The sequence below is a fragment of the Lutra lutra genome, chromosome 12 (genome assembly GCF_902655055.1).
Source record: "Lutra lutra chromosome 12, mLutLut1.2, whole genome shotgun sequence".
Classification (NCBI taxonomy): Eukaryota; Metazoa; Chordata; class Mammalia; order Carnivora; family Mustelidae; genus Lutra; species Lutra lutra.
Window position 1 is genome coordinate 76,369,511 of NC_062289.1, and position 26,559 is coordinate 76,396,069.

The 26,559-nt window shown below is 42.2% G+C and overlaps 1 protein-coding gene across 3 annotated transcripts in view; it reads right to left on the minus strand.

The window, feature by feature from the left end:
- The window catches only part of GRK3 (G protein-coupled receptor kinase 3), a 123,582-nt gene that overhangs the window by 88,335 nt on the left and 8,688 nt on the right, over nt 1–26,559 (minus strand). For 2 of the 3 annotated variants that reach the window (XM_047696476.1, XM_047696478.1), the window contains exon 2: nt 11,531–11,607. In XM_047696476.1, the coding sequence (XP_047552432.1) occupies nt 11,531–11,607 (77 nt within the window). Of the gene's footprint in view, nt 1–11,530; nt 11,608–22,559; nt 22,703–26,559 lie in introns of all 3 variants that reach the window. The other variant, XM_047696477.1, reaches the window with a different exon arrangement.

The window sequence follows — 26,559 nt, forward strand, 5'->3', positions numbered from 1 at the left end:
ACAGCAAAATTTACTGCATCGGCGACAAGAGTTTTAGTGGTAGATTTCAAACAAAACCCTAATAACCACCTCAGAGCGTATCACTACCCTTCCTAGTTGTGACTTTGACCTGAAGTAGAAATACTGACAAAAATCAAGAGTAAGATAGAAAATCCTCAGAAAAAGCATTTCCAAACAGCTAAAACCAAGGGATATCCTGACAGCAAACTACCATCTGAAATTTCATAACATGGTTGGGTTGTTTGTTTTGCCTTTTTTTTTTTTTTTAAATCCTAATAGGATCCCGTCATCGCCCTTACTGTCCGTTCAAAAAGCTGACAGACAGCTTGGCCAGTAAAGGGGATGTTTCCTAGACCCTTGGCATTCTCTAGCAATCAAGAATAAGAACCCACATTTGCTAATATTGCTAAAGCATGTGCATTTTCCCCTTAAAATATGTGGATCCTGCCAGGGAGAAAGCTACACTGTTGAGTCAGCTGCAGATGCTGGCTGGTTGGCTACGCTTCCCTCCCTGCTAAGAGAGTAGCCGCCCCACATTCACCTTGGGATTCACACTCGGGCCTCAGAAACATCACCAGGAGCCACCTAGGGGAACTGCAGGGACTCTCCGGTAGGAGTAAACACACTTTGGGTGCTGACATGCCACAAGTCTGTGGGAGTCCCATGCATCCTTTTGCAGAGAGCTGGCTGGGGAGGGAAGCCCTCTGTGGCCTGACGTGGTCTTCGTCTTTCCCATGTGCCTTGTTGTTTGAAGAGATATTTCCAGCAAAGCGCTGGATCAAAACATATTCAACTGTGAATGTCTCATTTTGCAAAGTACATAACTACATCTGCTACAGAAAGATCTTTGTGCACGGTCCCCAAATTCTGGATTTTAGTATCATTACATATTAAATAGGAACTGTACAGTTGATATGTTTTTTTTAAAAAGGGGGGGGGGACTCCATCTGCATGCTAATTTCCACTCTAACTTTTCCTGGTGCAAGGCGGTTGTGAAGGACAGAACTCCTAATCAAGGCTTTCCCTCCGTGCCTTTGGCCATGTTCTCTTACCCAGCAATGAAATGCTCGGGGCAGTGCTTGACACATGGGCAGCCATCACCATCCCAAACTAAACGGATTTCCTACTAAGCCAACTCAGAAAAAATCAGGGAGGGGCGCCTGGGTGGCTCAGTGGGTTAAAGCCTCTGCCTTCAGCTCAGGTCATGATCCCAGGGTCCTGGGATCCAGCCCTGCATAGGGCTCTCTGCTCAGCAGGGAGCCTGCTTCCGCCTCTCTATATGCCTGCCTCTCTGCCTACTTATGATTTCTGTCTAATAAACAAACAAATCTTTAAAAAAAAGAAAGAAAGAAAGAAAAAATCAGGGAGAATTAAACAGCAACCATTTAAAAGATCATGGCTTGCCAACCTGCAGATCAAGGGTCTAGCGGCCCTACCTGAGCATTCCCAGTGTCTAGTGATTAGCAGACGGGAAAGGATTGGGTCATTCCGATAAAATGGAGCTGTTCTGAATTTTTCTTGGAAGTAACCATTCTAACTGATCTTAAAACTTGGATGATGGCTTTAAAAAGGAAAGTCAGTCCTAGTAAGTATTTTCCCACTCTCTCCTATGTCCCACATTCTCAGAGTGGTAAAAGGCCACAGGGCAGGGCAGGTGGCGTCCCCCAGCTCGGGCTGGGTCCTGCTGGAGGAGCCGATCCCAGATCCCGGCTGCTGGAGGCCAACACGGGTGAGAAAGCCAGCTGAGAAGACTGCCCGCCAGCAGGTTTTTTTTTTTTTTTTTTTTTTTTAGATTTTTTTTTTATTTATTTATTTGACAGAGAGATCACAAGCAGGCAGAGAGGCAGGCAGAGAGAGAGGAGGAAGCAGGCTCCCCGAGAGAGCAGAGAGCCCGGTGCGGGGCTTGATCCCAGGACTCTGAGATCATGACCTGTGCCGAAGGCAGCGGCTTTAACCCACTGAGCCACCCAGGCGCCCCCGGCCAGCAGGTTTTTAAGGAACAGCCTTTCCCTCTTCTCCAGTGTCTGTCTTCTCTGGACAGCATTCTTATTAGAAACCCAAGTTGGTAATGTTCATAGTTGGTGCCCCTAACCTTCCAGGGTTTCCTCCCTCCGCAGCCTGTGCCTGTTGCTGCCTTGGCCTTTTCAGTTGAAAATCCAATTAGCTGTGCTTAGTCAAGTGTTTATCTCTGCTTTCTGAAAGTTTAAATGGATCTTTAACTCTTTCACTTGCTAAAAGTCTCCACAAAGGCAAGGATAATTGATGCAGAACTGAATGGGGCCCTGGGTTTTTCTTCTCCATGGGGGCTGGCTGGAGAAAGTTTTGTACAGATAAGCTAGGGCGGGAGCCTGACTCTGCCACTGTCAATCCGGCTCGCACTTCCAAACAAAGTGGGGAGCAGAGAGGGAACACACAAGGATTGAAGATGCTTCCCAGGCTCAGAGTCCCCTTGTCACAACTGAATGCAAGAGTGCTCAATTTGCTAAAATTTGACCCTGGCCTCTGAAGAGAGAGTTGCATAGTTACACTTTTTTTTTTTTTTTTGGCAGATTTTAACCATTTTTATGTTTTGAAGCACAGAACACTTCAAACAATACTTTTATAAATTTAAAAAAATGGCAAATTTGTTCTTTGAAATTAACAAAAGAGTAATCCTAAAATGTTTTATCTGTGTTGCTTGGTTGTGTGTGTGTGTATGTGTGTGTGTTTACTATTTCTGTGGTCTTACATAATTATCGATTCTTTTTAAATAGGTACCTATATCTGTGTTCACTTTTGTTTCTTTAGAAACTGCTCAAAAACCTTTTTCAAAAGGTGATAGTTTCTATTTTTCTAATGTATTCTTTTTATAATGAAACATACTTTTGTTCCCAAAGCCCATATCAAGTATATTTCTTATGCCTTAACCCCAGATGCCAAATAGAATTTATGCATTCTTTCTATATAAATGTTCTCAGAAATCATGCTAAATATATTCAGGACCAACCTAGGAAATATTTAAGAAATCAAAGTGAAAAGTAAACATTGAAAAGGAAAGGCACCAGAATGCAAAGAAATAAAACTGTTTTTATTCTGAGACAAGATTCTCTATGGGGATATCCTAAGGAATCACAGGCACACACACATCTCCCAGAATTAATAACCTAGTTCAGCAAAATGGCAGGATCCAAGACCACTAGACAAAAACCCATTCTGTTTCCACATACTAGTGATGAACAGCCAAAAATGAAATTAAGGAAAAAATTCCATTCAAAATAGCATCAGAAAGAGTAAAATACTTGGGAATACACTTAATGTGATGTAGAAGGCTGAAAGCCACAAAGCAGTGTTGAGAGAAATTAAAAACGACCTAAATAAACATGGAGACATTTCATTTTCATGGATCGGCAGACTTAATGTTGTTAACGTGGGAATTCTCTCCACATTGATCTGTAGCTACAACACAATCCCGGCAGGATTTTTTTTTTCTTTCAGAAATTGAAAATCTGATGCTAAAATTCATATGGAAAAGCAAAGGATCCAGAGCAGCCAAAAGTAATTATGAAAAGAAAAAAAAAAAAAAAAAAAAAAAGGACGAAAGTAGGTGGATTTTTTTTCACTATAAGGAACTCTCAAGTTGCATTTCTATTTTTTTTTTAATTTCTTTTCAGCAGTATTCATTGTTTTTGCACCACACCCAGTGCTCCATGCAATACGTGCCCTCCTTAATACCCACCACCTGGCTCCCCCAACCTCCCACCCCCCACCTCTTCAAAACCCTCAGCTTGTTTTTCAGAGTCCATAGTCTCTCATGGTTCACCTCCCCTTCCAATTTCTCTCAACTCCCTTCTCCTCTCCATCTCCCCATGTCCTCCATGTTATTTGTTATGCTCCACAAATAAGTGAAACCATATGATAATTGACTCTCCCTGCTTGACTTATTTCACTCAGCATAATCTCTTCCAGTCCCATCCGTGTTGCTACAAAAGTTGGGTATTCATCCTTTCTGAAGGAGGCATAATATTCCATAGTGTATATGGACCACATCTTCCTTATCCATTCATCCATTGAAGGGCATCTTGGTTCTTTCCACAGTTTGGCGACCATGGCCACTGCTGCTACAAACACTGGGGTACAAATGGCCCTTCTTTTCCCACGGAATGGGAGAAGATATTTGCAAATGACAGTACAGACAAAAGGTTGATATCCAGGATCTATAAAGAACTCCTCAAACTCAACACACACAAAACAGATAATCATGTCAAAAAATGGGCAGAAGATATGAACAGACACTTCTCCAATGAAGACATACAAATGGCTATCAGACACATGAAAAAATGTTCATCATCACTAGCCATTAGGGAGATTCAAATTAAAACCACATTGAGATACCACCTTACACCAGTTAGAATGGCCAAAATTAGCAAGACAGTGGGTGGATTTTTATTTCCTGATTTCAAAACTTACCATGAAGCCATAGTAATCAAGACAGTGTGGTACTAACCTACGGCAGAAATCAATGGAACAAAATTGAGAGTTCAGAAATAAATCCTGCAATTTATTGTCAATTAATTTTCAACAAAGACGCCAAGACAATTCAATGTAGAAAAGAAGCTTTTTTTTTTTTTTTTTTTTTTGAGAAAGAGAGAGCACATGAGAGGGACAGGGCAGGGGAGTGGCCAGAGGGAGAGAGAGAATATCAAGCAGACTCCATGCCCAGCGTGGAGCCCTGCTCAGGGCTTGAGCTCATGACCCTGCAATTGTGACCTGAGCTGAAGTCAAGAGTAAGACGCTAACCACTGAGCCACCTGGCACCCCAAGAAATGTTTTTTCAACACATGTATTCAGACAATTGGATATCCACATGCAAAAAAAAAAAAAAAAAAAAGGATGAATTTTAACCCTTACCTCACATCACATGCAAAAACTAACTCAAAAATCAACCAAAGTCCTAAAGGTAAGAGCTAAAACAATAAAACTTCCAGAAGAAAGGAAGAAAATCTTCACAGCACTCAACTAGACAGAAAAGTTCTTAGATACGACACAAAAGTACAATTTTTAAAAATGTATTGGTTGAGTTTCATCAAAATTAAAACCTTCAGCACTTCAGAAGTTACCATTAATTAAATGAAAGGGAAAGCCAGTCACTGGGAGACAATATCTGTAAATCACACATATGATAAACAATATAAAGACAATTTCTTAAATGGACAAAAGATTTAAATAGGCATTTCACCAAAGAAGATATAAGGAGGCTAATCAGCGTAAACATGTTCGGTGTCACTAACTGTTAGAGAAACACACATCGAGACCACCATGAAGTAACCATGAGACCCGCGAGATTGGCAATGACCAGAAAGACAAGAGCAAGGGTTGATGAGACGACAGTAAGCCCGGAACTCTCATAAACTGACAGTGAGAATGAAAAGTACTACAGCCTCTTTGGAAAACTAGCGCGATTTCTTAAGAAGTAAAACAGGAGCATACCAAACGTCCCAGCAATTTCAAAACTCCTTGCCGTATACCTAAGAGAGATGGAGACCTATGGCCACACTTGCACATGAACACCTCCGGCAGCACTGGTTTATAACAGATGGTAGGAATAATCCAAACGGATAAGAGAATTTGTGGTCTATCCATACGATGGAATATTAATTCAGCCTCCAAAGGGGGTGAAGGACTGGCAGGCACAACACGGTTGAACCTCCAAAATCTGACACTGAATGAAATGAAAGAAGTCGGATGCAGAAGACTACGGGCTAGACACCGCAAATTTCCACTCCCATGAATGGTAGTCCGTGTTACCAACTGAGATGTTCCCTAGCAGGAGGTGACGTAATGTTACAATAGCCATGTGTTCTTGGAACACGAGGGTAACATTTGCATACTTAGTGAATTAAGTGCCTACTTTGGAGTCTCCTTATAATCAGAAACACCGCCCTCTAATTAGAGTGGGTAGACAAACAGAGGAGCTAAGTAGATTGTCGACAGACGGATGGAATTTATCAAAGCCCATGCACCTCACTTGCATATTATGAGATTACTTCAGTGTATCTTACAGAAAGAAAACGGTAACAAAATCTTTATCAGAATTGATAATTTCATTTGACTGCCTTTCAGTAATAACTAGTATCCCTTTAAAACCATTCTTTGGACAAGCTGAACCAAGAACACTGTGTTAATACCTAAATGCAGAAGTTTTACTGACAGCAAATTAGGGACCAGGGTAATTGATGTCCATTACGACATACAATTTCCGGATAAGGAGGAGAAGGAAGATAAAGCAGCCTGTCACATTTTTTACTCTGAAAACTGGCAATTAAAAACAAAGAATTAAGCATTTATCCTGCTGTATCAGTTTTTTCTCGCTGTGTAATGAATCACCACAAACTCAGTGACTTAAAAACACCACCCATTTCTGAGCTCACAGTTCTGGAGCTCAGAAGTCCTGGTGGGCCCCATTGGCTTTCCTGCTCAGGGGCTCACAAGGCTGAAGTGTTGGCAGGCCAGGACTTACCTAGGGGCCTGGGGGGATCTGCCTTCAACCTCATGCAGACTGTGGGCAGAATTCAATTCCTGCGGTTGTAGGACTGCGGTCCTGGTTTCCTTGCTCAGCACCCAGAGGGCACCCACAACCTTCTCCCTCAGCGCCCACCCCGCCTCCCCCGCACCTGCAAAGTTGGGAACGCCATGTCTAATGGCTCCCAGCCTGAGGAAATGCTCTGCATTTTAAAGGGATGGTGTGAGTGATAAAGCCCACCCCGAACACAGCCTTGATTTCCTCTAAAAAATCTCCTTCACTGGGTTGCTCGTGGGAATCATGCTGGGAGGCCAAATTCACAGGAGCTGCCTTCAGATTCAGCCAAGCACATCTACCTTTCCAACATAAACCATACTTATTTTTTTTAAGATTTCATTTATTTTAAAAAGAGAGAGAGAGAGAGCATGCATTTGAAGGGCAGGAGCAGAGGGGGAGGGACAAGCAGACTCCATGCTGAGCACAGAGCCTGATGCAGGGCTTGATCCCACAACCCTGAGATCATGACCTGAGCTGAAATCAAGAGTTGGACGCTTAACGGACTGAGCCACCCAGACATCCTCCTACATGCGCTATATTTAAAGGCAACCAAATAGCCTCAGTTGATGAGCAGAAGTAATAAAGATGGAGGGAATGGCATAATTAGAAAACCCCCATTTGGCAACTCCCTAAAAAAAATAAGCGATTTAGGCAGCTAGCATCCAGGAAAATGAAACCAACGGCAGATGACAGCTTGATGGGGAACTGCAGAGCTGACCATACCTGAACCCACTCTAGAGCCAGGACTACCAAGCAACACCTACGTGTCACGTGCCTCTGCCTCGAAGTACACAGCACCACCTGTGAAGCACTCTTGCCGAAACAGTCGAACCAATCTAATAAGCTGTTAGAGCTAGCTTTCAGCTTACAGGAAATACAGAAAATAGAAGTGCAATTTAAATGATCTCAGGAAGAAGCGAACAGAAAAATCCAGAACGTGGAACATTCTGCAATACAACTGACCCAGTTTCTTCAAGAAGTCAATTACCTGCGTGGGGAGAGGGGAGGTGAAGGGCAGCGTCACCTGTTCTTGGTTAAAAGACACATTACTGCCAACTACAATATAAGAACAATATTTGGATCCTGATTCAAACCAACCAAAAGTAAATGGACATTTTTTAATTAATCAAAAAAAAACTGACTATAAACTCAGAATTACAATAATCATCATCATTAGATATTAAACTAAGAATCATCATCTTCATTGGTTGGGGTAGAGATGAAGGTTGTATAAGAAAACACCTATCATTTTTAGAGATGCCTATAGGGCTGAAACCCTATAAGGGGCTTGCTAATTGCTTTAAAATATTTTGGCGCACACAGAGAGGGGATGGACGAGGCTGGGAGAGCAGAATGTTGCAAAAGAATGAACATGGGTGATGCATACATATGGGGAACAATTAGTCCACTTTGGGGCATGACTCAATATTTTATAATATATACAATTCCATCAGAGCCTTCACTCATGGAGCATCTGTTAAGAACCAACCACCGTCTTAAGGGTGTCACAGACATTTCTCACAACTGCCTTATTTAGTAGGTACTATTCTGACCCCCACTTTTATAGGTAAGGAAACTAACGACATCCCACCTGGTTTGGGGTGGAGCCAACAGGTCAGCCAGTCAGCCTTCATCTCAACAAAGCCTCAGAGACCAGTGAAGGAGAGATTTCTACCTTTTCTGTTTCACAAAGCATTTTCGCACATGCTTGCAGGCAATCCCCCAAAACCATGTGCTTACCATCAGCACCAGGGAGGGTGGAAGGTGCTGGAAGGCAGAAAAGGAGCTGATAGCCAGGGGATACAGGGGGAAAGGGAAACAACAGAACCACAGAAAAGTAAGAAGGCGGTGACACATGGAGACAGTCATGGAAAGGGGCTGATGGAACAGACAGGAAAGACAAAGGCAAAGGAGGTGCGGGGTGCTGAAACGGGAAGATGGAGGACCTACAGAGCTGGCCCCCTTTCCTTCTGCCCCCACCCCAACACCAGCCAAAAGGAGAAAGCCGGAGAACAGGAGGAGAGGCCAGACAGACACTGATCGGGCGGCCATGCCAGACGTAACTGCACATCTGTGTTTGGCCAGTTGACCACGTACTCTTCTCTCCCCGTCCCGTCCCCCAGGCAGCTACTGTTCTTTCCTGTGACCTTCCAAGTTCAGACTCAGCTTCCCCCGACTGGCTCCATGCTCACAAAGGGGAAGGAAGGGAAGAGGAAGAAATTATTTATTCATCTAAGCACCTTTTAAAATTCTTTAAAACTGTTTAATGGCGATAGAATTCACAGGCCACCAGTGTCCCATGAAGCCGCCCGTGGGACAGAGCCTGTGTAGCTGGGCCTAGGGTGCAAGGCCGCCCTCATGCCAGTAAGGCACTCAGGTCAAGGTCTCCTGGGGCCAGCTACCTGTAAGGTTTGGATCAAAACAATGGGAAAGGCATGCCTGGGGGCCTGCATGTGTGTTGGAGGGACGGCAGACAGGAAAGGTGTGAGGATCAGAAAACACAACGGAAGAAAGAATCCTCAGGACATCTTACAGACTGGCCTGAGAGCTCAGGGGATAGCAGGTTTGCCACAGTCCTCCAGTATGCCTTAGTAATGGGGAACCACCTGCTCCAATTACTGGTCAAGACCCGCCTTCCTCCCATGCCAGCATTATTTATAATAGCCAAAAAGTGGAAATAATCCAGACGTCTGTTGACAGACACAAGGATACATAAGACATGGCACAGCCATATAGTGGAAGACCGCCGAGCATAGATAGGAATGAGCTCTTGGCACACGCTGTAACATGGATGACCTTGAAAATGATTTGTGAGGAGCCGCACGCAATGGCCACTTATCATCTGGTTCCATCTAGAATGAATGCCCACCACGGGCAAATCTATAGAGGCAGAAATTAGACGGTGGTATCTAGGGGTGGAGGGGGTAGAGTGCTAATGGGTATGGAGCCTCTTTTTGGGGGGTGCTGAAAATGTCCTAAGATGAGGCTGTGGTGTGGGTTTGCACAAGGCTGTGAACACACTAAAAAGCACCGAACCGTATTCGTGACAGGAGGGTGTTTTATGCTGTGTAAAACAGATCTCAGTAAAGCTGCAGATCGCTATTTTAAATTCAACTAAGGAATAAGTCGTTCCTTTTTTCCTTTCCCTCCCAAAGATAAGGCATTTCTCTCTTATTATGGGGAGAGTTTTATTTTCTGTTCTTTAGCACAAAAGCAGAAGCAAAGGGGAGCCTTTATACAGATGGCAGTTAACCAAACACCATGAACACAGTGAGAAGCAGCAATAAAACATGAGATGAAGGTCAAACTCTTTCCACCACTCTGTTCCCATACCAAATCCCGATGACTGGGCTACTCTCCATCTGCTTGTCTGGAACCCAGCACCCAACTTTTGACCACTAGACTAAGGGGGTTACCACAGAAGCTGTATTGCCTTAGTAGATGGCTAATTTGTAAAATAGACAAAAAGTTTACCAAAATCCAAGACCTTCTGCATCAGCTTCTACTTTACTTGAACACAAAAGAGCATCATAACTCTTTCTAAAAAAAAAAAAAAAAAAATCTATCTGGTTCTTATGGGGTGACCCTCTCTACTGTACATTTTAGAATCGTTGTTTCCCTCCCAAGAGCCTTTACAGAATGACCAGAGAAGGAGGAGGACAAATGAGAACAAGTCACCTCACCAACCTGAGTCTCTGTGTCCTAACCTGTAAATGACGGGGCCACCCAGACTCACTGCAAAGGATATTCAGTCTCAGTGGGGATCTGAGTTCCAGGAAACTTTAGTACAAACACAGTTTCTTGAAGTTTTAATAAAGTCACATCCTCTAGGGTTAAAATAATTTAAAAACCATGACACAGTTCCTCGGCAAACCTTCTCTGAATAATTGTGGGAGGCAAGTAAGGAGCAAAGGAAGGGAAAAAAAGCTTCCCATTCTGTTATATTCAGCTAAGGTGATTTCATGTAAAATCCTAGAATTATCTGTTTATCATATTCCTATGGGCAGGTCAACAATGCAGCCAGCTGGCAGGCCAAACGATAAATCCTATCCTACTGAGAACAAAATCTTGTTCAGGAAATTCCTGGACAGCAGGAACTGATTTGGGGGCATAAGAAAAAGAAAAATAGGTAGGTTCCAGCTCTTACATAACCCAGTGGACAGTCACCTCTGAACACACTGGCAGTTCTGTGGAAGGCAGGCGAGAACATGATAATCTATTGCTTTGCAGGCCTTGAAACCCCACACTCAAGCAATCCCTGCTCAGTCCTAATTTCTCCAGGCACTAACTGCTGATCATCAGAGAGCAGGCCTCTAGGTATATCCATACATCTGCATGGGCCAGGACCAGCACTGGGCAGAGCTGGGTACCAGCCAGAGAGAGATGGCTCCTTGACCTCTAGGCACACAACAGGGTTAGTCCTAGTGACCCACTAAGTAAGATGGAAGGGAGCCACGGGGATAAGAGTGATTGACATGGAGCTGACAATGACAATGACTGGGCAGCATGCAAACACTATAAATTAGCCCATGAAAAGTAATAAGATCATGTAAGCCAGCCCCATGCTTTAGAAGGAGATGGCCAGCCACAGGGTTGCAGTATGTTACTGAAGACCCATGCCAGTTCCTTGTGATCATCGTAAGTACAAGAGCAGTGAGGGAGGCTGGGGACCTCAGACTTGAGTCCGAGTATAGAGTGTTTCTTTCTGGTTACCAACTATCCAATCCTTTGATTCTGGCAACCTCCCAACTGCCTTAAAACCTCGAATCAAACTAATGTGTTTCCCAATAACTTATGCACAAGACATTACCAGGGATGTAAGGAACCACTCAGTATCTTATTATTACACGAAACCTCCTTCCTCCCCAGCTGAGCTACAAACCACCCAAAGCACTATGCATTTATACACAACGGGAATGCCACCCGAAACCACCACTGAGCTCATGGTATGCCAAGTGAGAAAGTGGCACTTACCAATCCTCTGATTAAAAATCTTGTCAAAGGTGATTTCATTTCTCTCCTGAAGATACTTCTGCATCACACTCCGGATACTGAAAGAGAAGAGGCACACGTTTTTAGCGGTGACAGCTTGTATCATGAGAAATCATCCCCACCGTGGACAACAGGTGGCTGCCTGAACTCAAGGCTGCTGGTCAACCAGAGAGCCCTCATACTGACATCCACGACCGCATGGAGGGCTGATGGCATGGGGGGCATCATGGCTCCAGCTGGGGTCCTCTCCCGGGACTCAGGGCCGACCTGACGTGTGGACTCTTGACCAAAAATAACTTAAGGACTGACTGTGGAAAGCTCGCTCTCAACACCACCGTTTGTCAAAATACACATGAGCATGTGCACACATGACACATTCTGCTAATCAATTAATGAGCTTCTTTCTAAAACAAAAGCAAATGTTCCCTGGATACATGACTGAGATTTTTTTTAAAAACCACACTTCTATACATCAACAATAAACAGTGAGAAAACATAATTAGAAGAAAGATTTCACTTAAGATAAAATAAGAAACACCAAATGCCTTGAAATAAATCCTTCAAAATATGTGCAAGAACTTTGTAGGGAAAATTACAAAATGTGCTGAGAGACATAACAGAAAATCTTAATAGATGGAAAAGTACACCACAGTTACGAACAGAAAGATGGAATACTGCAAAAATCCAACATCTACCCAAAGTTATCTATAAAATCATTTCAACCCCAACTCCCAACACTATTGCAGAGAGTTCTTCATAGAACAAAGAAATGATTATGTCTTTATAAACTGTATGCAGAACAACACGGGATCAAGAATAGCAAAAACGTGTACAAAGAAAGAATATCGAGAACAGGGCTTACTCTGAAGCTAAAATGAAGACAGGATAAATTAAATAATGAAATGGAATAGAGAGCATATAAATACGGAACTTCAAGATACAAGGCAGAGAAGGCAGAAAAATGGAGAAACTAGGGATTATTCAACAAGTGAACCAAAAGTGAATATTCAAATGGAAAAAGTAGAACCTGCGTCTCTATCATCCACTGCTGGGGAAAAAATTGGCAGCAGCACCCCCCCTTTAAAAACTTATTAAAACAAACTATTTGAGGTATAATCTATATAATTAAATGCATATTTATATGCATCAATAGATTTTCACATATACCTACCATCTTAATCAAGATATAAAATACCTTTTAAAGATTTTACTTATTTATTTGAGAGAGAGAAAGAGCATGAGCAGGGAGGAGGGGCAGAGGCAGAGGGAGAGGGAGAAGCAGGCTCCCTGCTGAGCCAGGAGCCCCACGAAGGGCTCCATCCCAGGAACCCGGGATCGTGACCTCAGCCGGAGTCAGACACTTAACTGACTGAGCCCCCCAGGTGCCCAAGATACAGAATATTCCTATCACCCCAAAAGATGCCCCTTTGCAATCAGTCTCCCCAAATTCTAGGATCCAGGTAATTACTGATCTCCTTTCTGTTAATGCAGATTACTTACTTCAGTACTAGAATTTTAGATAAATAACATCATACAATATGTTGTCTTGTGTGTCTGGCTTCTTTCACTTGACATAAGCAAGTTTCCTCCATACTGCTGTGCACATAAGAATTTAGTTCCCTCTTATTGCCAAGTAGTATGGCATTGTATGAATATTCCACCATTTGTTTGCCCGTTCATCTGCTGATAGACATTTGGGTCGTTTCCAGATTGGGGCTATTATGAATAAAGCCTCCTTAAATATTTGTGCCTAAGTCTTTTTATGGGCGCATGTTTTCATTTCTCATGGGTAAATATCTAGGAGTGAAATTGTTGGTCATGTGGTTAATTATATTTAACATAATAAAAAACGGCTGAATTATATTCCAAACTGTGTGATGTTACATTCCCACCAACAATGTGTGAAATCCCAGTTGCCCCAAATCCCTTGTCAACACTTTGGTTGTCAGTCTTTGCTGTTTTAACCACTCTGTTAGGTAGTGTAGCAGTAGCTTATTTTAATTTCCTTCTCCCTAATGAATGATGATGTTGAGTACGTTTGGACATTATTGGATTACTGGAGTACTTATATCTTCTCCTGTAAGGTGTGCAGTGAAATCTTTTACCTACCTTTTAATTGAGTTGTCTGTCTTATGACTCAATTGTAAATTTTCTATGTCCTGGAAACAAGTCCAGTGTCAGATTTATGTGATCATAATGTTTCCTCCTAGTCCACACCCTGCCTTCATTGCCTTCATGAAGTCCTTCCAAGAGCACAAGTGTCTAGTCAAGGAGATCCAATTTATTATTTCTTTGGTGCACCACATTAAGAAATCTTTCACATCCCAAGGTCAAAAAGATTTTTAACCTAACATTTTCCTTTAGAAATTTTAAAGTTCTAGCTTTAAGGGTTAGGCCTAAGATTCATTTCAGGTTACTTTTTGTGTATGATGCAAAGTAAAAGCTCAAGGTTCTTTTTTCCCCTTATAATACCTAGTTATTCCAGCATTCTTTGTTGGGGGGGAAAAAAGTATCCTTTCTCCACTGAATTATCCTGGCACCTTTGTTGATTCAACACTAAATCTGGGTAGGTCTGTCTCTCGGATATCCTGTTTCATTGATCTGTATGTCTACCCTTCCATCAACACTACATTGTCTTGATTGCTAGAGGTTTAGAGTTGTCTTGAAATCCAGTAATCCAACTTTGTTTTATTGCTTTTGTGGGGGGGTTGGTTTGTTTGTTCATTTTTTTGGCTAACCTAGGTTCTCTGCATTCCCATTTAGGTTTTTTCCCCAGAAATTTCTTCCCAGAAAAAGCCTGATGGGGCTCTGATTTGGACTGTGCTGAATCTATAAATCAGTTTAGGGGGAATTAACCTCTTAATAATATGAAGTGTACAATCTACAAATATGACATACTTCTCCATTTACTTAGGTCTTCTTTAATTTCTCTCATTGCTACATTGTAGCTCTTAGTATAGAAGTCTGACCCTTTTCTTGCATCACTTTCTCTGCTTTTGATATCAGGATATGATTCATAAAAGGAGATGGGGATAATTCCTTTCTCCTTTATTTGCTAAAAGAGTTGGTGACTGTCAGTGTTAATTATTCCTTAAATGTTTGATAGAACTCATCAGTGAAACCATGTGAGTAGAATTTTCTTTGTGGGAAGGTTTGAAATTATACATTCCACTTCTTTCACAGATGTAGGACTACTTACATTTTCTGTTTCTTCTTGTATTAGCTTAGATAACTTGTGTCTTTTAAGTAATTTGTCCATGCCATCCAATCTGCCTAATGGTACTCAAAATAATGATTTTGAGTAAGAGAAGCCAGATCAAAAGAGAAAGACAGACAGAGACAGCGAGAACACAGGGTTTGATTATGAAGAGGCAGGAGCCAATACTGAGGGGATGATGTATATGGTAAAATAATACACATACACACATATATATTTGGTCTCTGTCTCAGTTCTTGGCAAAGAACTCCTAAAACCCTTGGAATTTCTTAATGATAGAAGTATCTTATTCATAATAAGCCCTTTTCAACCCTCCCTGAGTTAATGCTAATGGAGGTAACTCTTGGTAGGCCCGTAGACAGCTTCAGGATGGAGCTAGTTGCCAGAGGAACCAACCATGTGATTAGAGGTTTGGAAATGTTCTCCCTACCACTTGACACCTGAGAGACTAGAGATTGAGTTCAACTACCAATGACCATGATTTAACGAATCATGCCTACATAATGAAATTTGGATAAAAGTTCTAGAACGATGAGGTCTAGAGAGCTTCCAGGCTGGTGAACCCATAGATGTGCTGGGACAGAGGTACTCCTGGGAAGCCTTCCACTCCACCCCTTCCCAAGACCTTGCCCTATGTAACAGGCCCTTTGAAGTTCCTGATTTATATCCTTACAATAAAATGAACCATAAGTATGCACCTTCCTGTGTTCTGGGAGTCGTTCCAGAACTATCAAACATAAGACGAGGGTCACAGGAACCCTCAAATTTGCAGCCAGACAGGCAGTAATGCAGGTAGGACCCCATTTGCAGCTGGTATCTGAAGTGGGGCAGTCTTGTGGGACTGATTCCTTAACCTGGGAGTCTGTGCCAACTCTAGGTGGTTCACATCAGAACTGAATCAAACTGCAGGACAGCCAATTGGTGTCAGAGAAATGATAATTGTTGGACGGTGACACAATGCATGTGTTTGTTATCTTAATTTTGGTAATGGCTTCACAGGTTCAGACAAAATTTGCCAAACTGGACACCTGAAATATGTGGTTTGTTTTGTGTGAATTAAACTAAAAAAAGTTGGGTTTTCTAAAATTACATCACAAGGAGGTGGTCTGCAAAACCTTGAGTGTTGGGAATTCTCTACAACATCTGACCCTATTTCTTTAGCAAAAAAAAAAAAATTCTAGAAGGAAAAATGATGGATGGGAACCTATAGTTCAAATAAATAAATAAATAAATAACAGGCATAATGGATGGATTTTCATTTAAAACTCGATCCAAATAAAAAGAAACTTATAAAAAATTGGAGAAATGTGAATATAGACCAAATATCTGGTGTTAAGTATTACTTTTTTAGCAATGGCCATGTATTACACTATATTTTTATATTTTAAGAGTTCTTATCTTTCAGTGGTACATATAGAAATTTGACAGATGAAATGATATATTATGTCTACATCTGCTTCAAAATAATCTAAAGGACTTAGGTGGTATGGATGAAACAAGACTGGCTATGTGTTGATCCCACATAAAGCTGAGTAATGGCTACATCAGTTTCATTATACTATTCTCTCTGTACATGGTTAAATTTTTCATTAAATAAAGTTTTTTTAAAAAAATCAAATTCTGGGGGCACCTGGGTGGCTCAGTAGTTTAAGGCCTCTGCCTTCCGCTCAGGTCATGATCTCAGGGTCCTGGGATCTAGCCCCGCATTGGGCTCTCTGCTCAGCAGGGAGCCTGCTTCCCCACACCTTCTGCCTGCCTCTCTGCCTCCTTGTGATCACTCTCTTTCTCTGTCAAATAAATAAATAAATAAAATCTTTAAAAATAAATAAATAAATAATAAAAAATCAAATTCTGGCCTCCAGACTCGTGAACCATTTCTTTACATACCTCCTCATCAAAATAAGGCCGACATACTTTATATAAAACCCTGTATACTGATTGGAGGCCTAATGAATTTTTTTTTTTTTAATTTAATGCCAAAGGTTTGGAGATACATCAACTCTACCTGTCATGACCTCCTGGGGTTCTGCCATATAAATACAAGGTAAGTATAATAAATATTATATCATAATTTAAAATTTTTTTCTGCTACTAAAGTTCTTGAAAGATCTATACTCTCCTGACCAACAACTAGGTAGGCTAAGTCGTACCTGAACATCTCACTAGCAGAGAAACTACATAATATTTATGACCTAGTTAGCCAATTCCCATTCTTAAAAGCCTCTATATTCTCTATGAGGTTTAAGTCTGTTTTATTCTGATGTTTAAAACAAAACGCATTTAAACAAATATCTCTAATGATATGTGACGTATCATCTAAAGAAAAAAAAGAGGGTGATAAGGTAGTTGTGAAGATAAGGCAAGATAAGAGACTGCTTTGTAAGAAGTCTGATACTAATGAGTGATTACCATTGCTGACCACCAAGAAACCCGAAAGGCAGATTTTTTAAAAGATGAGATGACTAAGCAGTCAAACAAAGATTCAATTCCCCCAAAAGGAAATTGCTTTCTTTTATATGTAGTTACTAAATATTTTCCACTAACTGCTCATTAAACACCCAAAATAGAGCTACATTATCCAAAGTCACAATAAAAACTCCACCACTAGATTTAAAACCACTGCATTCTGCCAGATAGAGGCTGAAGAGGTCTGTAAAAGTATCTGGTGTGGTTTAATGTCAACTCTTCTCAAGGTTCCTTGGTTCACCAGATCTTTGGCAGCGAATTATTGCATGTAATTTGCATAACATTAAACATTCCAGCATGAGGCAATCTACATTTAGACAATCACAACCCAATTATACTAAATGTGAATTTAAGTTCCTTTGTATTTCTTCCTACAATATTTTGACAATCCATAACAGCTTTTAATGCCTTCTTCTTTGCAATATATTACCTGATATTAAAGTGACACTAAAACATAACTTGAATGTCACTGGTCAGAAAAAAAACCATCAACTTAACAAAAGTTGTCCCTGGAGAGATACAATTAGAAGGATGAACACATTTACGGGGTCAGCAGCTTACCTAATCAAAGCTACTAAAATCTCAGGATTTAAACCGTCCCTTCAAATCGGTTACAATGATCATGTTGGAATCCATTCACCTCCATTCTCCAGAATACTTCTGAACCAGCAACAGCACAGGGCAACATCATTCTATGGCTAAACATGGGAGGAGGGATTGAGGCCAGGAGGGTCTCCAGCCGGGGTTAGACCATCATCTTTGTTTCCAAGAGCAATTTTCCACGCCATTATCTCATTTACAAGATTCCAAGGGCTTCTCATTTCGCCCACCATCCGAACTCCTTAGTGTGTTACAGAGAGCATTTCCAAAGGGGCCCCAACCCACCTCATCAACCACATCTGGCCACTGTCTTTCTCACAGAGCAGCCAGCTTGATTCTTGTCACCGCTCAATGATTCTGTAAATGCCATTCCTCCTACTGCCTCCTTTATACCTGCAAACCTCCTGCCTATCCTCCAGGATCCAGGTCGGGTCACGGACACTGCGACGCCTTCCCCAACTCTTTGTCAACTCTTGCAGCGGTAAGTCGCTTGGATTTCCCCTGCATGTCCTGTGGCATGTGTCCTGTGGCATGTCCTTCACGTCCTGCTGTACCACTTGCCCCAGTGTCCAATCAATATCTATGTATTTCCATGTTCTTGGGGAGGAAAAGCAATGCATTCATATGTTCGTGTAATCATTCATTCATTCATTCTAAAGGCATGAATCGAATCCTTTCTGTGAGACAGCCGGCCACTGTGGGTGACACCAGGGATACTTGACAATTGACAGTGAATCTTCCCTTGTCTCTGCCCCGGAGGAGCCCTTGTCTACAGGGGAGACAGAGGAATTAAACAGGAAGCCCCAAGCCAATGTGCAAGTAAGCTTCAATGGGGCTGCAGAACCCAGCCAAGTGAAGCACAGATCCTGAGGGACCACTGGCAAAGACGAAATGAGAGAGGGACGAGTGGAACCACTCGAGAAGGATCTTATAAGTCATGGCAGCCTGTACCAAATAATTGAACCAAACAGACAGAGGACAGCAGCAATTAGACACACATGCACGCGCCCCAAATCACAAAAAGCTTCCACTTTTAGACTCATTTATTTTTCTAACCATGTGAAAAACATACCTTCATTACCACCCGTGAGATTAATGTCAGCTTTTCACAGCTTTTTTAAAGCAAACACTTCCTTTCCAAGGACTGACAGATGACATTCTGTTTCTACCACTGGTAAAAACGCTGACTCACTGGATACAAGTCGCCTGTACTTCCTCGTTCCCTGAACGCCACCCAGACCTACTGTCCCCGGCTCTTCCCTCAGACGACGTGAATCAGTCTGGGACCTCAGGGCACAAGCGCATCTAGTCTGGGCAAACAGATTCACAAACTAAAATACACTCCTCAGGAGATCAGCCAGTGTAATTTTTCTTTGACCTGTCTTTCAATTTGGTATATGGTACCTACTGTCCTATGAGAACGCAGCATGATCATATCCTCATATCTACTGGTCTTCTCCTTTGGAGTTTGCAGGTTTGAGGGTTGCTTACAAGAACCCTTTATTATACTCCACAGTTAAAAAAAAATACATTCTCTCATATTTTTAATGTTCTTATGATCATCTCACTGAACACTCTGGCAATTTATTTTTTTGTACAATGGAGAGGGATTATAGCTTTGATAGCCGGTAATAACACACCATTCTCTCCCCAACAGACACAAAATGTCACCTTTATTCATAAACCAAATTCACATATATTAATTGTGCATGTATACACACACACACACACACACACACACACACACGGCTTTGTGTATGGGGGCTAGGGTTGTGTGTCTGTGCCTACATCAAAACCATAGTTGTAACTGCTACAGCAATGTTTCCTTTTGATGGAGCAGATTCCCCGTTATTGCATTTTTTCAAAATGGGGTTGGTTATCTTTGCCCATTCTTCTCTTCTAGATGAGGAGAAACTGACTCTGAAGTTCCTTGAAACTCTCATTTGGATTTTGATTCAACTGCCTTGGATTTAAAGACTCTTTTGAAGAGAACTGATATCTTCCCAAATATCAGTCTTCAAAGGGTCTTCCTTCCTATCAAAGGGTCTTCCTTCCTATCTAGAACCATCCTGTTGCTCTTCATTTATCCAGGTTATCTTGGTCTTTTTTTATTTTTTAATTTTTTTTAGATTTTTCTACTTATTTATTTGAAAGGGAGAGAGAGCACAACCAAGGTGGGGGAGGCAGAGAGAGAGAGGGAGAAGCAGGCTCCCCATTGAGCAGGGAGCCTGATGTGGAATTCGATCCCAGGACCCCGGGATCATGACCTGAGCCTAAGGCAGACACTCAACTGACCGAACCACCCAGGTGCCCCCAGGTTATCTTGGTCTTAATAAAGTTTTGTTTTTCTCCATACTGGGTCTTGTCAGTAATTATGGTAGTTAGTGAGGTCTGGTTTAGAGCAACACATTGGAAAGCACTTATTTTAAAATAATTATTTTGAAATGTTTTGACAAATTAATATTCAAATAATTTAAAAATAGAAAGCTGTTAAAGTCATTTCAGTAAGAGAGACTTCGCATCACAGTTTCATTAGGTGCTGGAAGGATGCTTATAGGGTAGATCATCATAAACGGCAAGGGTTATTATGTTTTTCCTACTAAATTTAAAATAGCGGAGCTATGATTTAAATGAGAGTCATGAAGTTCTGTGCAGTCTTTTGCACTCAGGGTGGGTGGTGGTGGTAAATGGATATCGTTTTCTAAGGTTTCATTTCTTACTATGCTTTCTCTCTTAGAAAAATCCTTCTTGTGTGTGTGTGTTTTTTTCCCCCTTCATCGTTTGTCAGGTCAACAGGTCGTAAATCTGTCCACACCACTTGGATTAGTCAGGACTCTGGCTACAAGTGAACGGACTAAAACCCTACCCACATCTTTGCGATCGGTGTCATGAAGTCTCTTTCTGAGTCACCTACTGCGATTTCCAAAAAGCACATGGTCCTCCCCATGCCCCCTGCCTCGGCTAAGTTGTTGGAAACACAGTCCGTCTTGCATCTGTGTGCGTGCTCCCACAGGAGTTTACATCCTAAGTCCCCAGTGCTCTTACCCTGACACGGGGTCAGCTGAGGTTCCCAGCAGCCCTGCAAGCTTTCAGTGGTGATCCTCCGGTCTTGTCAGCTACTTTGTTGCTTTTAAACATTATGCTAAACATGGTCAAACGTGCAAAAGAGTATAGTATAGCGAGCCCCGCCCCTCGTAACTGGCCTGCTGCTTTTATCCTCACCCGGACTTTTCCTTCGGTTTTCTTTTAAACACTTCATATATTTATTTTGACAGAGTGAGAGAGGGAGCACAAACGGGCAGGGGGTTGGGGGAGAGGGAGCAGCAGGCTCCCTGCTGAGCAAGGAGCCTGACGAGGGGCTCAATCCCAGGACCCTAGGATCATGACCTGAGCCGAAGGCAGGCGGTTAAGCGACTGAACCACCTAGGTGTCCCCTTCCCTCAGTTTTTAAAGTATTTTAAAGCTTGAAACCACTGACTGCATGTTATTCTACACTTACTACTGCAGTTTGCATTTCTAAAGATTAGGGATACATTCCTTACATAAACACAATCTATTATGACTCTCCAACACCCCCTCCCCCCAAATAATAACCCCTGAAGATCTACTACCCAGTTTCCATTCAAATGTCCATAATTCTTTCAGAGGTGTCTTTTGAGCCAGGATCTGATCTAATCTAATCAAGATCACACATTCATTGGCCTGTTCTCTCTCTTCAATCTGTTGTAATCCAGAGCTTCCCCCTCTCTCCACCACCCACTTGTTATCGTCACACCAGTGGCTTACTGAGGACACCAAGACAGCGGTCTGGAGGAGGGTTCCCATTCTGGATTTATCTGTTGGCTTCCTCCTAAGACCTAACTGTTCCTCTAGCTCCGTATTTCCTGTAAGCTCAACCTTTACCTCTAAAGACTGGATTATATTCAAGTTCAACGTCTGGGAATGAGAATGTCCTTGGTACTAGATGGTCTTGGTATTTCATATTGCCTCACCTAAGATGGTACATAGGCATTTTTTCTTAGTGATGTGAAAATTACTTAGAAAACAGTTGGTGACAGTCTGATTTCTCCTTTTCAAATTCCCCATGACATTTCATTTAATGGGTTCATACTCTGATGACCTTTGCCTACATCAACACTTTCATTAAGAGTTGCAAAATGAGGGCGCCTGGGTGGTTCAGTTGGTTAAGTGACTGCCTTCAGCTCAGGTCATGATCCTGGAGTCCTGGGATTGAGTCCCGCATCAGGCTCTCTGCTCAGCAGGGAGTCTGCTTCTACCTCTGACTCTCCCCCTACTCATGCTCTCTCTCTCCCTCTCATTCTTTCTCTCTCTCAAATAAATAAAATCTCAAAAAAAAAAAAATCCTTTAAAAAAAAAAAAAAAAAAGATGGGCGCCTGGGTGGCTCAGTGGGTTAAAGCCTCTGCCTTGGGCTCAGGTCATGATCCCAGGGTCCTGGGCTCTCTGCTCAGCAAGGAGCCTGCTTCCCCCTCTCTCTGCCTACTTGTGATTTCTGTCTGTCAAATAAATAAACAAAATCTTTAAAAAATAAATAAAAATTTTTAAAAAAGAGTTGCAAAATGATGACTCTTCTATCTCCATTATTCCTGCCAAATGCATTTGCTGCACTTCTTCTGTGAGGAAGAATTATGTCCCATCAAGGAGGACTTTCTGATCATCCTTAGATCCACCTCTTACAGGAAAAGTAAGAAAAGTGTGAAATTCTTTACCTTTTTGATTGTCAGTTCTCAGGGATGAAGTTAGTAGCATATTTTCACTGCCAGTGGTGATGGGTAAGATGTTCTGTTTTGATCTGTGCTGTCTGGGGCTCTCCCTTTCGGATACCATGGATGTATTTAGCTTTATACTGACACTGTAAAAAAAAAAACTACCTCAAACTTGGGGGCTTCAAACAACAGAAGCATATCATCTCACAGATCTGCAGGTTAGAAGTCTGGATGGGGTCTTGCTCGGTTAAGGTCAAAGTGCTGGCCCAGCTTTGTTCCTAGTGGAGGCTCTAGGGGAGCATGCATCTCCTTTGTTTGTGAGCTCCGAGAAGCCACCCATATTCCTTGGTCTGTGACCCCCCCGTACCGCCAAAGCTGGCTAACGGCAGACACAGACAGTCCTTCTCATGCTGCCTCGCTTGGCCTCTGACTCGCCTTGCTTCCTTGCAGTGGTTTTGGGCACAGCTGGGTAACTCAGGATAATAATCATAGGTTAATAATCTCTTATTGTAAAGTCTGTACACCAGCTGCCTGAATTGCATCTGCATTCCTTAATACTTTCTTGCCATATAACGTTCACATACTCACAGGTTCTGGGGACTAGGTTGTGGACATTTGGCAGGGGGGAGGCTATTCTTCTGCCCACCACAAAGGTTTGAATATAACCGAGAATATTCATCAACCGCAGCCATATTCTTTTGATAGTCACACTGTCCTGCCTTTGGCCAGTGGGGACCCCTTCTTCTTGCCCCTGTACTGGTTAGATCTGGTACCCACCGCAACTCTTAAATGGCTCCTTTTCCTGATACAACAGGTAACAGAAGCTCTAGGCTCTTCTTGCCCAGGCCCTGCCCACACCCAGAGGCAGGTGTGTTTGTGAAGGGTACTCACATCGAGGGGATAGCAGTTGTCTCCCGCGCTTTCCCATGCCTGCAGCTGAGACATCCATATATGTGATCAGACCCCCCTCCTCAAAAAAAAATCATGAATTTAAAATGACTTTCCAATTCAAATTTAACCAGGGTTTTTACTTAGCTTTTGTCTTGTACTCCTGCATCTCTTCATTTACATTTAAAATCTTGGTTCTTATTACCCGGCTGTATTTATATAGTCTAAATGAAATTCTTTAAAACTAACAATAACAGTAACACTTCTGAATACAGCCCTATTTATCCTTAAAACATACAGGACCATATTTGGCATCACCTCACAAAACTGAAAACGTCCCTGTCTTACGTCTGGGGTCAAATCTACAGGCCCAAACATACCCAGGTCAGCACACTCACTGCCAAGGCGCTTGTGATTACGAACACAGGGTTAAGCAAACAATGGTTTTATGATGCATCATACAGCAATTCAAAAGACTGAAAAGCCTCTCCACATTACCAACAAGGACAAGTTGAACATGTCTCAGTAGGTACAGAGGGGCAAGTTGAAAAGGGACTCACTACTGTATCCCTGACAAACACAACCCCATCCCAGGATGATGTCAACAACCTTTCTGTGTGAAGGTTAAATGTGCAACCTGTTTCATCAATTTCCTATCACCACTTAGAACGTTCTGCTAACAAGGTTAACATGAAAAATCCTTTATGTGGCTAGAATAAACAGTCAAGTAGGTTCAAGCCAAGGATATGCATGTACCTGCTGATGGGCAGAGAGAGAATTTTGCTTTTTGTTTTTTAAGATAAGAGTACCTGTGAAATTACAAAAAGCTGTCTGGGGTCAGGAAACATTAAGAAACTCTCACATGCAGCTTTTCTCAATTTATAACATGGCCATCATTAATGATAACTAACTCTATTACTGGACATGAAATTTATGACATCTTATCTTTTAAGGAATTATTCATGTATTTATTATTAAATCAACATCTCCAATGAAATTACATGTGAGCTCCTGGAGTACCTTATCAGATCCCTAGAGTTGATAACCCTTACTGGGTGAAGACAATTCATTTTCAAATATTTTATTTATTTATTTATTTATTTGTTAGAGAGAGAGAGCGAACAGAAGTAGGAGGAGCGGTAGGCAGAGGGAAAGGGGTAAGCAGGTTCCCCACTCAGCAGGGAGCCCGATGTGGGACAGGATCCCAGGACCCTGAGATCATGACCTGAGCAGAAGGCAGACGTCTAACCCACTAAGCCACCCAGGCATCCCGACAATTCATTTTCATACTGTGTTGGTAATATCTGAAATTGACACTGTTCTAAGAATCTTCTTTTCTTAGATGATTCATATGGCAAAAGATAGTCTGTAGGTGTCTATTAAAAGGCAGAGTTTTGAGCCCTTTGCTATCAAGGTGATCCTGAGCAATTAGTTTCTCTCTGAACCTGAATTTCCTCCTTCTAAAGGAGATGATGAGTACTGTAGAGCCATTTCCAAGAATCTGAAAATAAGGAAGAAAGCCTGCCCTCTGAGAGTAAAAATGTTAAATCAATACGTAACACAAAGGGCAGAGAAATGCCAGACTTTTCCGGGGCTGGCTATCCCAGGCTGTGGCTTCAGTCACTGTGTTACCAGAACCAGAGGAGATCTGCCCCCCAGTGAGAACAGGAAGGACAGGTCATCACAGAAGCCGTCATTGCCAGGGAATTCAAGTACTGCACAGCCGGCATAAGGCCATCCCGTAGAGAAGGGACTTGGTTCCAGCTACTGAAACTGATGAGTCTCAGGCTAGACCCTTCTGACCCCTCAGGCCACAAGCCCGTTCGGGCTGCACTACCTTCTGCAGAACAGTACATTTCCACGAGGGAAACCCCCAGGACAGAATGCTCTGGTCACACAGCCTTCAGGCATCTGGGCTCCTGGGGGATTAGTGCTGAGCATAAAGTATCAATTTGATATTCTAGTTAGTTTTACTTTTCAGATGGATCTACTAGGTGAATTAGTGCATTGTGGGGGAGTGGGAGCCTCTAGCTTCATCAGATCCTCAAAAGGGTCTTTAACTATAAAATAAGAACCACTGGGCAAGAGGGAAAACATGGGTTAGCCAGGCAGACTGGGCTGATTGACATGCATTTTACTGTAAGACACAGATGTGCTCAATGCAGTGAGCCTAGTTTCTGGGCCTGAATGGCTGAGGGCCGTCCCAGAGACCACAGGAAAGACACTCGTGTCTAAGGAGACAGCCCAAATCGAAAAAGCTCTGGAGCATTTTCTTTTTCTTTTTCAAATTTCTACCTAATATAGAGGATAATCGTAAAAACTAAAAACAGAATATACATGTAAAAATATAAAGCACTGCATACAAGTATTAGTGAGGTTTTTTCTTTTTACTCTCAAGCAAATCTATCAAATAAATATGAAATAAATGATCAGATGTCGCTATAGACACATACAGATCTAAACATTAAGTCCGACAAGTGGATCGCCATCGTGATCATTTCAGTATTGACCCAAGTCACGCCCCCGTTCTAGAGAGAGCTTCCAAAGAGGAGAAGGCTGGAATCACTGAGGCACTTCCAAAGAGTCTTACTGTTTCTGTCTGTTGCACCGTCACAGACCCTACCCCTAGATCCCTAGATGGTCATGAGATAACCACAGACCACAGCGCTTGACCTCAAACTCTAATCTCACATGAAGGATTTCCACCATCTACCTCATTAAACTTTTCCAGCACAAAATGGCCAGGAAAACATAAGCTTTTCTTACAGCACAACCTGATCTTTTTTTTTTTTTTTTAATAATTTGAACACCCGTTCCCCAATAAGAAGGGCCCTTTACTGAAAAGACAGAGACACAGAGACACTGGCTGGTTTTCCTTATAGAATAAAAAAAACCAAGCAAATGATTGAACCCTAAGAAATCTGTGACCACAAAAACTGTCACACTTCTTTGGGGGGTGGGGCGTGGGGGAGATCATGAACCTAAGTATATCCGCTCTCATGCATGACTTAGAAACTGCTAATGTGCAGAAAACACCTTCCCCTTCTAGGCCAGTTCTACTTGTGACATTCTGCATAAATAATCAGCTTTCCTCTACTGCTGGTGGCTACCAAAG